General features: G+C 35.1%; 1 protein-coding gene across 10 annotated transcripts in view; it reads right to left on the bottom strand.

The window, feature by feature from the left end:
- The window catches only part of LOC149774642 (cytosolic carboxypeptidase 3-like), a 365,035-nt gene that overhangs the window by 218,096 nt on the left and 130,049 nt on the right, over positions 1-16,890 (bottom strand). The window contains exon 1 of one of the 10 annotated variants that reach the window (XM_089944933.1): positions 15,676-15,857. The exons of the other annotated variants lie outside the window; for them this stretch is intronic. Within the exon in view, the coding sequence (XP_089801059.1) occupies positions 15,676-15,724 (49 nt within the window). The 5' untranslated portion in view covers positions 15,725-15,857. Of the gene's footprint in view, positions 1-15,675; positions 15,858-16,890 lie in introns of those variants that run through there. 10 annotated transcript variants of the gene reach the window in all.

Below are 16,890 nucleotides of genomic sequence, written 5' to 3'. Positions count from 1 at the left end.
GGCCTCTCAAGACAGGTGGTCTCATATAGCAATGGTCTTTCAAGACAGTTTTTACTGTAATAATTTCATGAATGAGGATTACCTAAAATCATTTGCAGATTAAAGTCTTCCTATTTTAACCTCAGCCAAGTTATTGTTTGTGTGTGTGTATGTGTGTGTAATTTAAAATATAAGACTTCCATCTGGCCCTAAGGTAAATCAGGCAAGCATGAGAGAAATACCAACACCCCTCTACAATTTTGTAAATATAAACTTTACAGTTCTCTAAGAAATTAATACACTTCCATTCAAATGGACCACAATGAAGTAAGCAAAAAGCCAGGGAAAATATTTACTATGTGGCTATTCTCTGAAGGACTATTTATTGTACATTATTAGGGGCATGCATCATGGAGAATTGCTGAAAGAGGAAATCTTTGAAGAGCCATTTGATGAATGACATACCTAAATAATGAAGGTGTTTGGATTTTAAAAAAACAACTAGTATATAAATGCCGTCAAGTACAGAGCATTCATTTATTTGCTCATACCTAAAAAAAAATCTTTCTTCAAAGAAATATTTCCATGAAGAAGGAACCCCATGTTGTTAAGTTCAAGGTTGTATTAATTCTCATTTTAAAAAAAACTTCAAAAATGTAATTATGTTCCAAATTATATATTCATGATTCAAATCCTTAAGGCATAGGAAAACAATTCAGCTATCAAAGACACATGTTTGAAAAGACAGATCTGTGAAAAGAATAAGGTCATTTTAGTTCTTTTTATTGAAGCAATAAATAAGCCTATAACTGGCCATTAATTTAAGCCACCTCTAAGCTAATCCAACAAATACTGATGGTCAGGTACTGACCATTAATTTAAGCCACCTCTACGCTAATCCAACACATACTGATGGTCAGGTACTGACCATTAATTTAAGCTGTCTGTAAGCTAATCCAACATATACTGATGGTCAGGTACTGACCATTAATTTATGCCACCTCTACGCTAATCCAACACATACTGATGGTCAGGTACTGACCATTAATTTAAGCCATCTCTAAGCTAATCCAACATATACTGATGGTCAGGTACTGACCATTAATTTAAGCCATCTCCTCTAACCTACTCCTGATGGCTTCTGCTTCTGGTGGTCATCTTACAAAGGTCTCTTAAATGAAGAATGTCCAGTCAGTTTAAGCCATCTCCAAGCTACCTTTGCAGTGCACACTGATGGGCATCTACTGACCAATCAAATCTCTAAGCTTGCACACTGATATTCAAGTACTAACCAGTTAATTTAAGCCAATTCTCCTTTCTAAACCTACTTCTGCACCCACTGATGGATTCTGTTTCTGTATGTGTGTGTGATTTGGATTTTTAACGTAACTTTAAAAAAATTTCAGTCATATCACTATGATGTCTGCAATGTGACAGTATATAGTGATGTCTAGCACTTAAAGCATCATACCTGAGACATGTAGCATGATGTCCCACCCATTATGTGACACCAGGCCAACCAGTCCTAACACTAACCTCTTAATGTTGAGTGCCAGGCAGCGGTTGGTACCATTTTTATAAGTCTTTGGTATGACTTGGCCAGGGATTGAACTCACAACCTCCTGCATCCGAGGTGGACACTCTAACGACCTCTGTTTATGTTGGTCATCTTACAAAGGTCTCTTAAATGTAGAAATGTTGTAATTACACTGATATATAAGACACCTGTATCAATGGAGTCAATTACTTTTCATCTGAGTTCATTTCAAAAATGACCTTTGATGACTAAGTTTATCCACAAATAGTCTTGAATATAAAAGTTAACATACAAGTTAATCTTTGTTATTAAATCACAGTGAATCCATTATTCACCTGTAATTGTCATATATATATATATATATATATATATATATATATATATATATATATATATATATATATATATATATATATATATTAAAGAGATGTAACCACATAATGTTTAGAACCATTTATATGCAGTACACAATCATATCTACGTGTACTATTGACATTGATCTATATGATATCCATTTGTACAGCCAAGCCCACTCAATGTTGGCCTTTACACTAACAAAGTATGCTGCAGTTAATAAAAGAATATTGACTTTCACTAGCTAAGTGTTAAGTATGGTTGATAACAGCAAATTTCCTAATGATTTCTATTTTGAGAAGGTACAAAAAAAGAGCTTCAAAAGAAAGCAGTGAAATATGATACAGGATGATATCGCCTGATAACATTGCAACAAGGCAAGATTACCTGTGATAATGAAACAAGTTGTGACTTGCTCATACTGCCAATTTTCTATTGTCCACTTACAATACAGCACAGAATTGATTTTATTTGCTTTTTCAAAATTTTTCAAAGTCCTTGTAACATCAGGACATAAGTAATATTGATTGACTTACATTAATTGCTTAAAGTCCTTGTAACATCAGGACTGACTTAATTTTTGCAAGTCCTTAGTTTTACTTAGTTTTAGTTGATCTGTGCTGGTAGTAATTATGAGAACAGACCATTGCTATCACAGTATGATGTGTATCAATTACAATTATTTCATTGTTATGTAGTCTGATGTGTATCAAGTACAATGATTTCATTGCTATCATAGTGAGATGTGTATCAAGTACAATGATTTCATTATTATGTAGCATGATATGTATCAAGTACAATGATTTCATTGCCATCATAGTGTGATGTGTACCAAGTACAATGATTTCATTATTATGTAGCATGATATGTATCAAGTACAATGATTTCATTGCCATCATAGTGTGATGTGTACCAAGTACAATCACTTCACTGCTATCCACTCTAATGTGTATCAAGTACAATGATTTCACTGCTATCACAGTGTGATGTGTATCAAGTACAATGATTTCATTGCGATGAAGCCTGATGGGTACCAAGTACAATGATTTCATTGCTATGTAATCTGATGTGTACCAAGTACTATGATTTCATTGCTAGCATAGTGATGTGTATCAAGTACAATGATTTCATTGCTATCATAGTCTGATGTGCATCAAGTACAATGATTTCACTGCTATCACAGTGTGATGTGTATCAAGTACAATGATTTCATTGTTATGTAGCCTGATGCGTACCAAGCACAATGACTTCATTACAGTGGATACTGGTAGTCTTACTTTGTAGACTATACAGTAATTACCAGCAATTACTACCATTATAGATTGTAGTCATTACTGGTACAGTGACTACCATTAATTCTACAAAGCAGACTATACACTGATCAACAGTATAATGAATACTGGTAGTCTTGATATGAAGACTGTAATTACCAGTAGCATCACCTTTAAGACGTACAGTGAATACTGGTAGTCTTACTATGTATAATCTAATTACTGGTAGCACCACCATGTAGACATACAGTGAATACTGGTAGTCTAACTTGGTAGACTATACAGTAATTATCAGCAATTACTACCAATATAGATTGTAGTCATTGCTGGTACAGTGACTATCATTAGTTCGACAAAGGAGACTCTACAATGATCAACACAGTACAGTGAATACTGGTAGTCTTAATATGCAGACTAATTACCAGTAACATCATCATTTAGACACACAGTGAATAATGGTAGTCTTACTATGTAGACTGTAATTACCAGTATCATCATCATACAGACACACAGTGAATACTGGTAGTCCTACTATGTAGACTGTAATTACCAGTAGCATTACCATGTAGACAAAGTGAATATGGGTAGTCTTACTATGTTGTTGTTGATGTTGTAGGGTTGAACAACATTTTCAGCACACAATAGGCTATACGTGGCAGCCAATATTAATGGCAGAGGAAGAACCCGGGAAATCCCCAGAAAGAATGACCAACCCTCGAGAAGCTACTGGCAAGCTTTCTCACATACCCACATTGACCGAATCAGAGACTCGAACCAATGCAGACAGAGGAGAGATGGCAGTGATCCATAACGGAAAGCGCTTTAGACCACTCGGCCACTCAGGGTCCCCAGTCTTACTATGTAGACTGTAATTGCCAGTAGCATCACCACATCACCTCTGTCTGCCTAGGTTCAAGCCAAAGGCTCGGCTAGCGTGGGTACGCAGGAAAGCCTGCCAGAAGCTTCTCGTGGGTCAGTGGTTCTTCCCTGGGTTTTCCAGGGTTCTTCCCCCACCAGTTATACTGGCTGCCATGTATAGCCTATTGTGTGCTGAAAATGGTGTTAAACCCTAGAACAACAACATCATCACCACGTAGACACACAGTGAATACTGGTAGTCTTACTATGTAGACTGTTATTGCCAGTACCATCACCATGTATTCACCATGTAGACATACACTGATTATAGATAGTCCTACTGAGCAGTTGCATTCTGTTCAGAATTCTGTTTTTCGAAAATTACAAGGTTCAGTCTAACCTTGTTTATCCGACTTAGTTTCTTTTAATATTGCTTCCACTGTTTGAATATTTGAGTGAAAATAATTTTTCAATTAATTCTGTATGTCTGACAAACTGATCATAAACATACCAATTATTATGTCTGAACTTAAATTTAAGCCCAAAAACCTGTTATCTGATTGGCTAAATTTTAAACTGAAGTCCAGAATTCAATTACCTGATTGTCAGAATTTAAAACTTTGCTTAAAAAGTGACTAATTTGTCCTCCAGTTTGACTATAATTGGTACAAGTGGGCCCAGTTTATTTTGTCATTTGAATCCACAGTAGGTAATTTACTATGATTAAAATTTCCTTATTACATCACTGTTAGGTGTATATAGGCAACAGCACCCCATCCCACCTCAGCTGATCAATGATGGCAAATGTTTGCATTAATTGCATCAATAATGCCAGTACATTATGTACACATATTGCAACTTACCTTCTCAATATTTGTAAGCACCATTCTCACAAAAAGATTTCAGTAAGTTGTCCAAGACTGAAAAGAATATACAACTCCAATACCTAGAGACAATTCAAAGTATTCCCCAAAAATCTCGAATGAAAATAAAACTTTTTTAAGTCAACTGCACCAAAGTTAAACACTCCATACAGAATGGTAATTCAGTAGACAGCGTAATATTTCCAAACGCTGTCCATTTATAAAATCAATGAATGCATCACACATAGAATATTCATACACTCTATCAAATTACCCATATCTAAGTAAGGTCAATGACAGCTTGTCAATTAATATAATGTGTCATATCAAATTTCCGAACTGAACTGAATACATCCCATTATGATGCAGTGAATCAAAACCTAGTTCAATTCTTCAGTATTCTGCAGTAAGGAGGGGATACAGTGACCTACAAAAACTTATATACCTTAGCTACTCTTTCAGGATACTAAATTACTAAAGACATACTGCCTGGCTTACATAAAAATTTCACATTAGCCTTTGCTTCTTACTTAGTTTGTCTGATTCATTTATGCAGGCAGTTTAACTCCACTCTGTGTCATTTTTATTTCTATAGTACCATCTTCATGTCAATGAAATCATTAAGCAGACTAGACTAAAAAAATTGTAAAGTTTTTCTGTAGATATCTTTTCCTTTGTATAAATCATGACTCATATCCCATGTATCGGATCATCATTAACTTGCATTGTTCCAAATTGCATGAAGATACAATAGGACCTGCATGTCCAAGTAACTACACAAAACAGCTTGGTGCCATCAAAACTCATGCAGAACAACAAAACCTATCTAGGCCATCATGTAATCATGCAGAACAACAAAACCTATCTAGGCCATCATGTAATCATGCAGAACTACAATGCCTATCTAGATTATCATGCAATCATGCAAAATTACAAAGCATATCTAGGCCATCATGTAATCATGCAGAACTGCAATGCATATCTAGGCCATCATGTAATCATGCAGAACTACAATGCCTATCTAGACCATCATGCAATCATGCAAAATTACAATGCATATCTAGGCCATCATGTAATCATGCAGGTCTGCAACACCTATCTAGGCCATCATGTAATCATGCAGAACTACAATGCCTATCTAGGCCATCATGTAATAATGCAGAACTACATGGCCTATCTAGGCCATCATGTAATCATGCAGAACTACAAGGTCTATCTAGGCCATCATGTAATCATGCAGAACTACAATGCATATCTAGGCCATCATGTAATCATGCAGAACTACACAGCCTATCTAGGCCATCATGTAATCATGCAGAACTGCAATGCATATCTAGGCCATCATGTAATCATTCAGAACTACAATGCCTATCTAGGCCATCATGTAATCATGCAGGACTGCAACACCTATCTAGGCCATCATGTAATCATGCAAAATTACAATGCATATCTAGGCCATCATGTAATCATGCAGAACTACAATGCCTATCTGGGCCATCATGTAATCATTCAGAACTACAATGCCTATCTAGGCCATCATGTAATCATGCAGGACTGCAAGACCTATCTAGGCCATCATGTAATCATGCAGAACTACAATGCCTATCTAGGCCATCATGTAATCTTTCAGAACTACAATGCCTATCATGGCCATCATGTAATCATACTATTCAGAATTAACCTTACATAATTTATTATCACATATTACGTACATTCATTTATTTGCATTCAATTTTTTGCCTCTGATATTTTAATTGGCACTTACGGTACGTTCTGCATTTGGGGATGGTCGTACTATTACTATCACACAATAATTACCATTCACTGGGCCTAAAACATTTTAATCTGTGGTATTTAGCCACTATGAAATCTTCTTCTCCATGAATAATGGTCAATTCATAGTAGGCAAAGCACATAATAGTGTCAGGAATCACTTAAAACTTCAATATCTTGTATGAATCATATAATTATTAACCAATTAACAATCAGATTAATTATGCAATGTCAAAACCAGACATACTGTATGAATCGTATAATTATTAATTAACTAATAATCAAATTAATTATGCACTGTCAAAACCAGACATGGTGTACCTTATAAGATGGCAGGTATTCAGTGTTTTCTAATTCTTAAACTTCATGCCTCCCAGACAAATTTTTTTGAATACAAATGGCAGTATTGCGATCCAAAAGGAATTTGCACTTCCCCCCCAAAGAGTTTAATAGGAAATAATAAAGGACAGAGGAATAATGACATGCTAAATTATTGCCTGACTATCATCATTCTAAGTAACAGAAAACACAAATTACTAAAAGGTTATAATAAAATTCATTGAAATAATAATTTCAAATATACTGTCAGGAACTCACGTACAGTCATCAAGATCAATTCTTTTATATGTAACACACTAATTGAACCAATTAGCTTTGACTGCAGCTTATTGAACTCCTCAAGGAAATCCTTAACAAATCAGCTGTTACTGCAGCCTACTTAAAAGCCCCATAGGAAATAATTAACCAATCAGCTCTGACTGCAGTCTACTGAAGCCCCTACGGAAATAGTTAACCAATCAGCTGTTACTGCAGTCTACTGAAGTCCCCTAAGGAAATAATTAACCAAGCAGCCTGTTACTGCAGTCTACTGAAGTCCCCATAGGAAATAATTAACCAAGCAGCCTGTTACTGCAGTCTACTTAAGCCCCATATGAAATAATTAACAAATCAGTTCTGACTACAGTCTACTGAAGTCCCAAAGGAAATAATTAACCAATCAGCTCTTACTGAAGCCTACTGAAGTCCCTAAAGAAATAATTCTCATTTGTTCTTTGACTTTTTCCTGGAGATTCGCTAACAGTGAAAAATGTTACTTGCACTGAATAGAAAGCAGCATTAAAGCCTACATAGACAATGATATGTTTATTGAATTTAGCTTTCTGGCTGTCAGATAGACAGTAAATGGCATACGGATGTCCTTTGGTCAGTTCTAGTGAGGCCATTTGCAGAAAAAAAATCAACTAATTTCAGAAAATGCAGCATAACCTATGCTGATTGTTTTAATATGGTTTTGAATTCATTATGGTTTGTTCAAGTTAGGATCTAACGTAAGTTAAGACAGTGCATCTGACTGGTTAATTAATTTTTTGGATTTCATCACAAGCATAAAAAAATTAAGGAAAATGATAAGGAATTTAATTAGTGAGGAAAAATGAAAGAAATTGATAAGGAATTGAATTAGTGCATAAAATGAAGAAAATCAATAAAGAATTTCATTAGTGTGGTGATACCTTTTATGGTCTTTCTTATCATTATTCTCAAAGAAAAGACCTGAAAATAGTTGCCATGCAATATACAATTATAGGAATTTAGGAAATTTCAGGAGAAAAAAAATATAGGAATCGAAGAAATATGTGAATTTTATTGAGAATCATATAAAATACAGGATTGGCTGGAAGTCCTGCAACTTCAAAGTTGAATAAATGATGAACTCTGAGTGATTGTTAATTAATGGTAAATCAAATTTCAAATAAACAACAAATTGTTCAAAAAAAGTCAATTAGTGTTAACTGGTTTGAGCTCAGAAATTAGTCAGTTACCAGCACTGATGGTTCATCACTGTTACTTAATTTTCTATTTCTTTGGCACTGATGTCATGAAACCAGTCAACAAAACAATTCAATGGACCACACAGCTGTATCAATTGTGAACAATAAACCCAGGTGTCATCAATGAAGTTATATAATGATCAAAATATGTATCATAAAAATTTTCTTTGATATAATCTGTATCATGATAATTGTCTTGATATGTTATGTATCATGATAATTGTCTTTGATATGTGATGTATCATAAAAATTGTCGTTGATATGTTATGTATCATGATAATTGTCTTTAATATGTGATGTATCATAAAAATTGTCGTTGATATGTTATGTATCATGATAATTGTCTTTAATATGTGATGTATCATAAAAATTGTCGTTGATATGTTATGTATCATGATAATTGTCTTCATATGTTATGTATCATGATAATTGTCTTTGATATGTGATGTATCATAAAAATTGTCTTTGATATGTTATGTATCATGATAATTGTCTTTAATATGTGATGCATCATAAAAATTGTCTTCGATATGTTATGTATCATGATAATTGTCTTGATATGGTATGTATCATGATAATTGTCTTTGATATGTGATGTATCATAAAAATTGTCTTTGATATGTTATGTATCATGATAATTGTCTTTAATATGTGATGTATCATAAAAATTGTCTTTAATATGTTATGTATCATGATAATTGTCTTTGATATGTGATGTATCATAAGAATTGTCTTTGATATGTTATGTATCATGATAATTGTCTTGATATGTTATGTATCATGATAAATGTTTTTGATGTCATGATAATGGGGGGCCCGAGTGGCCGAGTGGTCTAAAGCGCTCTCTGTTACTGATCACTGCCATCTCACCTCTGTCTGCTTGGGTTCGAGTCTCAGATTCGGCCAATGTGGGTATGTGAGAAAGCTTGCCAGTAGCTTCTCATGGGTCGGTGGTTCTTCCCGGGGGTTTCCCGGGTTCTTCCTCCACCAATAATACTGGCCGCCATGTATAGTCTATCGTGTGCTGAAAAATGGTGTTAAACCCTACAACAACAACAACAATCATGATAATGTGATAATTGTTGTTGATACAATATGCATGATGATAATTGTCCTTGAGATGACATGTATCATAATGTTTTTTAGTATGGGTCAATTAATGATAATTACTTTGCTTTCAAAATGGAGTCTAATCTGGCTGGAGGTGATCTGTGAAGTTCTGCTTTTGACAAATGTTTGGTCTTCTGCAGTGGCATCACTCGGGTTGGTGTCACCCAGTGCGGTAGCTCATGGTGTCACTCCCATGGTCCTCCTTCCGTAACAGACCATACAGAATCCTTAGTAATGTCATTTTGGTGTCACCCTCTCTGATGGTGTCACCCGGTGCAGTCCGCACCCCCCGCATCCCCCTAGCAACGCCACTGCTGTGCCTGCTAGTCATGTATTTAACTATGATCGGTTATCCGCTTATGAAATCCGACTAGACAGAGAAGTGTGTGCTCTGTAAAATTTGCAATTTTTCATTTTGGTGTCACCCTATGAGATGGTGTCACCCGGTACGGTCCGCACCCCCCGCACTCCCCTAGCGATGCCACTGGTCTTCTGTCTATCAAGGAAGTACACTTGTGTAATAAATGGATGATAGTATGAAACAAACAGATCTGAAAATGATGATGTTGTCCAGTCTACTTTTAAGGTCATTTAGAATATTACTAACTACGACTTGTTACTTTGGTTAAGTTCTATCTTTAGTATAAGTCCAAACGTGTCAAGCACATGCCAGTGAAAGTTAACATACATGATGTGACCACAAGGTGAAGAGGGACAGTATACTGCTGACCAGATTTTTGACAGTAACCTCATGACCTGGCTTTAATACCCACAGGGATGCTGTCAAACTTGTTAATTTGAGTTTGTAATTATTCTTACAATGAAGTAGAGAGTGGAAGGGCAAATATATGCTGTAAATGTTGAAATCTAGATATATGATGTCCATACATGGAAACCTTTATACCCATAGAAAATGTGTGGTACACATGTAAGTCACCTAAAACTATGTGGTACATATGTATTACAGATATCAGTCACCTAAAACTATGTGGTACATATATCAGTCACTTAAGACTGTGTGGTACATATATTAGTCACTTTTTATGATACATATATCAGTTACCTAAACCTTTGTGGTATGTATGTAAGTCACCTGAAACTGTGTGGCACATATGTAAGTCACCTGAAACTGTTGTACATATGTAAGTCACCTAAAACTGTGTGGCACATATGTAAGTCACCTGAAACTGTGGTACATATGTAAGTCACCTAAAACTGTGTGGTACATATGTAAGTCACCTAAAATTGTGTGGTACATATGTAAAGTCACCTAAAACTGTGGTACAAATGTAAGTCACCTAAAACTATAAGGTACATATGTAAGTCACCTAAAACTGTGTGGTACATATGTAAGTCATCTGAAACTGTGTGGTACATATGTAAGTCACCTAAAACTGTGTGGTACATATGCAAGTCACTTGAAACTGTGTGGTACATATGTAAGTCACCTAAAACTGTGTGGTACATATGTGAGTCACCTAAAACTGTGTGATACATATGTAAGTCTCCTGAAACTGTGGTACATATGCAAGTCACCTAAATCTGTGTGGTAAATATGTAAGTCACCTATAACTGTGTGGTACATATGTAAGTCACCTAAAACTGTGGTACATATTAAGTCACCTAAAAATGTATGGCACACATGTAAGTCACCTAAAAATGTGTGGTACATATGTAAGTCACCTAAAACTGTATGGTACATATGTAAATCACCTAAAAATGTGGCACATATTAAGTCACCCTAATATGTGTGGCACACATGTAAGTCACCTAAAACTGTGTGGCACATATAAAGTCACCTAAAACTGTATGGTACATATGAAATTTGCCTAAAACTGTGTGGAACATATGTAAGTCACCTAAAATTGTGTGGTACATATGTAAATCACCTAAAACTGTGCGGTACATGTGTGAGTCACTAAAAGCTGTCACTAAATAATGCTGAAAAAAATGGGAGGTGTACAGATTTGAAATCTTGTTAAAGATATGTTGTCACCATTACATAAACACATATTTTAGGTAGTGTGTACAACTGTAACAATGTTTGTTAGATTCTTTGACAACAACTGTCTTAATGTTTGTTAGAACCTGTGTACAATCTGTGTTTTGATCTAAGATGCAAAGTATGTTTGAATGTGTGTATGGTTGTGTCAGTTTTTTAGACTGGGACACAATTTTCTATTTTCAGGAATGCTTTGATATCCTTCATGCCTTTGTACAGAATAGTATCCAAAGCAAACTACTGGCTTCATGCATGTTTCAGAATGTCTGGATTTAATTCAATCCACACTATATCTTTACATCCAATCACAGATCAAAGTAAAAATAAATAAATTATATGTTACCTTCCAAGACAACAATCACACATTCCAGTTATTACAACCTAAGTTCTCACAGTAAATACTAAATGGTGACAATATATAATTTTCCAAGTCAATTTTGAATTAGTATTTTCTAAGGTCTTTCAGACTTAAAGCTGTGCATTCTATTTCCTGGCACTGAGATCAAAGTAAGGAGAAGTATTACTTGTAAATGACACAGGAAATTAGTACATAGACCAACAAACTGAGACCGTTAGTGAGAAGTGAATAGACATATTGATACCCAATAAAGCATGACATATGGGGGGGGTATTACTACTCCACTGACACATGGGTGGGGGTTCTTGCTATTCCAATGACATATGGGTGGGTGGGGGTCCTAATTATTTCATTATAAGCATGCTCCATGTCAGCGTAAAGCTGTAAAGCTTGATGCATTGGTGGAAATATATTAAAAAGCAACCATTTTATCAAGACACAATGGCATATTTTCCTTTAAATTGGGCTATTTTTATTTCTTCAACTAAAAACAGAACATTTTTTCATGTAAAAAAGAATTATCTCCTTCAACAAAGAGCAAAAGGATTTTCTTTTTAAAATATCTCCTTCCCAAAGACAAAATGGTGCCAATTGTAATGAGCACTTAAGGATAATTAAAAAAAAAAAATCGTAAAGAAAAACCAATAAGTTCTGTTGACAAAGGAAAGATTTTTTTCAAAACTATATTTCCTGAAGTAAAATTAAACTCAATTAAAACAATCAAAAATTAAAAAACATTCTGAAAATCAGGTCTTAGTCATATTTAAAAATTGTGAGGAAAACTATCATATTGAATTGACACATTGTAGTAGTCTAGATCTATTATAAATTCATGGTCATCCAAAATTATGGAAAGTATTTGAGTAGCTACTTAAAATACTTCTAACTATCTCAAGGAAAGACTACACTGTATCAAGATAATGTATCACATTTGATAAACAAATTGTCAAACCCATGCATTTATACTAGAACTAACTGACAGATCAAGGCCCAAGTCTGACATCAAGAAGAACCATTAGAGATTTCAATTAACAATTTACCTAAGAAAATAATATACAAGTTAAGTGAGAGATGTAGCAATACTTTGATGATTCAAACATGAATTACTCCAATATTCGACATCACTCAATTAACTCATTCATTTCCTCTGTAAAGCATTCCCGAGAAGAAAAAAAAAATATATATATATATATAAAATAAACCAAATATATTAACCACAAGCGCTTTGAGTTTTTTTATTCCATTGTTTTTCCTGTATTATCAATAGGACTGTATCTGAGCTTTCGTGTAGATAAAAATGCTTAGTTCACATATAGCGGACTATATTTTACACCTTGTACATGTAAATAATAATACCTGTTACAGGTGATCACTTTACCATGTTTTGCAGTTTTCTTGATGGGGGTTTAAACATACAGTCAAGGCAGGTACAAGAATCAAAATAAATGTCCATTTGACAGACTGAATACAGTAAGTTTTGGAACATTATCAGAACAATTGAAACACTGTATTGAGCTCAGGTAGATTAGTAGCTGATTATCCCTAGGCTAATTAATTAAGCTGATTGATTGTCAACAAAACATGCCTTCAGTAACCACCATATATGGCTATTTAATGTTAACAACAATCAGTCCAGGGGTTCCTTAAAACTTGTGTTAAAAGTTTTGCTGATGTCATGTTTTTATAGATGCAATCATAATTATTCAATTCAGAACTTATTTTAAGTACTTCAAAACACAATTATGTCTGTATCTATCCAAATTGTAGCTGAAACATGAAAACACACACACACACACACACACACACACACACACATTATTTTACAGGGAAATATGCTAGCTGGCACTTCAATTTCACACACATTATTTTACAGGGAAATATGCTAGCTGGCACTACAATTTCACACACATTGTTTTACAGGGAAATATGCTAGTTGGCACAACAATTTCACACACATTATTTTACTGGGAAATATGCTTGCTGGCACTAAAATTTCACACATTATTTTACAGAGAAGTACCGGTGTACTGGCTGGCAATACAATAACACACACACAATTTTAAAGTGATGCAAGCTGGCTGACACTAAAATAATTTATTTTGTTTAAGCATTTTTATCCTTAAATTCAAAAAGCCTTCAGCATTCTAACTGGTTTTCAAAAATTTTTGAGAAAACAAAATCCATCGTTCAACACCTTAATTTGCATTTTATAGTTCCTAATGACCAAATACCAACTGTTTTCCATGTTTTTTACAAAACAGCTTGAATCCCCAAAACAGCTTGAATCCCCAAAACAGCTTAAATCCCCTAAACAGCTTGAATCCCCAAAACAGCTTGAATCCCCTAAACAGCTTGAATCCCCTAAACAGCTTCAATCCCCAAAAACAGCTTGAATCCCCTAAACAGCTTGAATGCCCTAACTACAAGTCGTACAAAAGACCTTGAGACAGAACAGGTCACACAATAACATATCATACAATAAACCCTGTAAGCATCAAATACAAATAGAACAGATCTCACAATAACATGTCATACAATAAACCCACTAAGCATCAAAAACAAACAGAATAGATCTCAAAATAACGTCATACAAAAAAACCTGTAAGCATGATATACAAACAGAATAGGTTCCACAATAACATGTCATACAATAGACCCTGTAAGCATCAAATACAAACTTGATAGGCTGCACAGTAACATGCCATACAATAGATCCTGTAAGCACGAAATACAAACAGGATATAAAATGTACCCTTACAACAAAACAGGATAGATCACACAATTATATGAAATGCATCCCAGTATGACCTTGCACCATATGCTGGCAGATCTGGCCTCAAAGAAACGGAAACTGAATGAAAGTTAAACTCATTCTGAAAACTCTGAAGATTCAAAATCATACTTTGATTTGCTCAATCACATTGTCAACCAATCAGATTAATCCTGAACATTTTAGAACTCCATCCTATCGTAAAACAATTAACCTGAACATTTGTTTAAATTTTGTACTCATATAGTTTCATCACTATTGGACTAGGGTGTATGTGGTTTGTTTGATTTGTGTAAATAGCAGGGTATATGTGGTTCATTTGATTTGTGTAAATAGCAGGGTATATGTGGTTCGTTTGATTTGGGTAAATAGCAGGGTATATGTGGTTCATTTGATTTGGGTAAATAGCAGGGTATATGTGGTTCGTTTGATTTGTGTAAATAGCAGGGTATATGTGCTCGTTTGATTTGTGTAAATAGCAGGGTATATATCGTTTGATCTGTGTAAATAGCAGGGTATATGTGGTTCATTTGATTTGTGTAAATAGCAGGGTATATGTGGTTGGTTTGATTTGTGTAAATATCAGGGTATATGTGGTTCATTTGATTTATGTAAATAGCAGGGTATATGTGGTTGGTTTGATTTGTGTAAATAGCAGGGTATATGTGGTTGGTTTGATTTGTGTAAATAGCAGGGTATATGTGGTTCATTCGATTTGTGTAAATAGCAGGGTATATGTAGTTCCTTTGATTTGTGTAAATAGCAGGGTATATGTGGTTTGTTTGATTTGTGTAAATAGCAGGGACCCTGATCTAAGGGGTAATTCTCCAAATGCAAATCCACTGTCTATTCTGTTTGTAGTCACACATTACAGCATTATGCTAGCAAAGCTTACTCAACACTCAAACACACCAAAACAGAAACATAATTCAAGAACAACTATGATGTTAGTACTTATGCACCAAAAATACCGATATGGGTAGGCCTAGCTGTTGCAGAGTGAGGTAGAATCCATGGCATTCTAATAGCAGTCCTGGAAGATGTCACAGCCAAACGCACTGCGTTCTTTCAAACCCTTTACACTACCAAGACTGGGTATTGTATCCTAAGGGCTAGAGGTTCAAGGTCAGGCTAGAGGTTCAAGGTCAGGTGAAGGTCTGATACAGGATGGGTTTCTAGGCCAAAGTCAAGGTCACTAAACATGAATTACCTGGAGTTAAAGAAAATGTAATTTATGTACCCCCATGTTTTAACACAATATGTATTATATTAATGGAACAAACTCTGAATGAATGGACATGCTATTCACCAAAGGGCAGCACACTTGAATGCTATTTATTACTAAAAGTCCTGTCGGTTTTGGGTTGGATTAATTGGTAATGATTTTCTTGATTACCATCATTCTCATTAAGCAGCCAGAAACTGGCTTAAAAAAACCTCTACTTCTACACTGTCTATTATAAAATGCTTGTCACTTGCAGCCCTCTACATTACAGTATACAGTCTGTTACTTGCAGCCCTCTATGTACATACAGTACATGTATACAGTCTGTTACTTGCAGCCTTCTACATGTATACACTGTTACTTGCAGCCCTCTACATTACAGTATACAGTCTGTTACTTGCAGCCCTCTACATTTATACACTGTGTACTTGCAGTCATCGACATGTATACAGTCTGTTACTTGCAGCTCTCTACATGTATGCAGTTACCTGCATACTTTCAGCCCTCGACATGTATAAAGTCTGTTACTTGCAGCACTTGACATGTATAAAATCTGTTACTTGCAGCCCTCAACATGTATAAAATCTGGTACTTGTAGCCCTCGACATGTACACACTGTATACTTGCAGCCCTCGACATGTATACAGACTGTTACTTACAGCTCTCTACATGTATGCAGTTACTTGCAGCCCTCGACATGTATAAAGTCTAACTTGCAGCCCTCGATATGTATACAGTCTGTTATTTGCAGCCCTTGACATGTATACAGTCTGTTACATGCAGCCCTTGACATGTATACAGTCTGTTAATTGCAGCCCTCAACATGTATACAGGCTGTTACTTGCAACTCTCTACATGTATAAAGTCTGTTACTTGCAGCTCCCTACATGTATACAGTTACTTGTGGCTCTCTACATGCATACAGTCTGTTACTTACAGCTCTGTACATGTACACAGTATG

The sequence above is a fragment of the Sinohyriopsis cumingii genome, unplaced genomic scaffold, assembly GCF_028554795.1.
Source record: "Sinohyriopsis cumingii isolate HCF-2022 unplaced genomic scaffold, ASM2855479v2 utg000160l, whole genome shotgun sequence".
Lineage (NCBI taxonomy): Eukaryota > Metazoa > Mollusca > Bivalvia > Unionida > Unionidae > Sinohyriopsis > Sinohyriopsis cumingii.
This window is presented reverse-complemented; position numbering and strand designations above follow the sequence as displayed.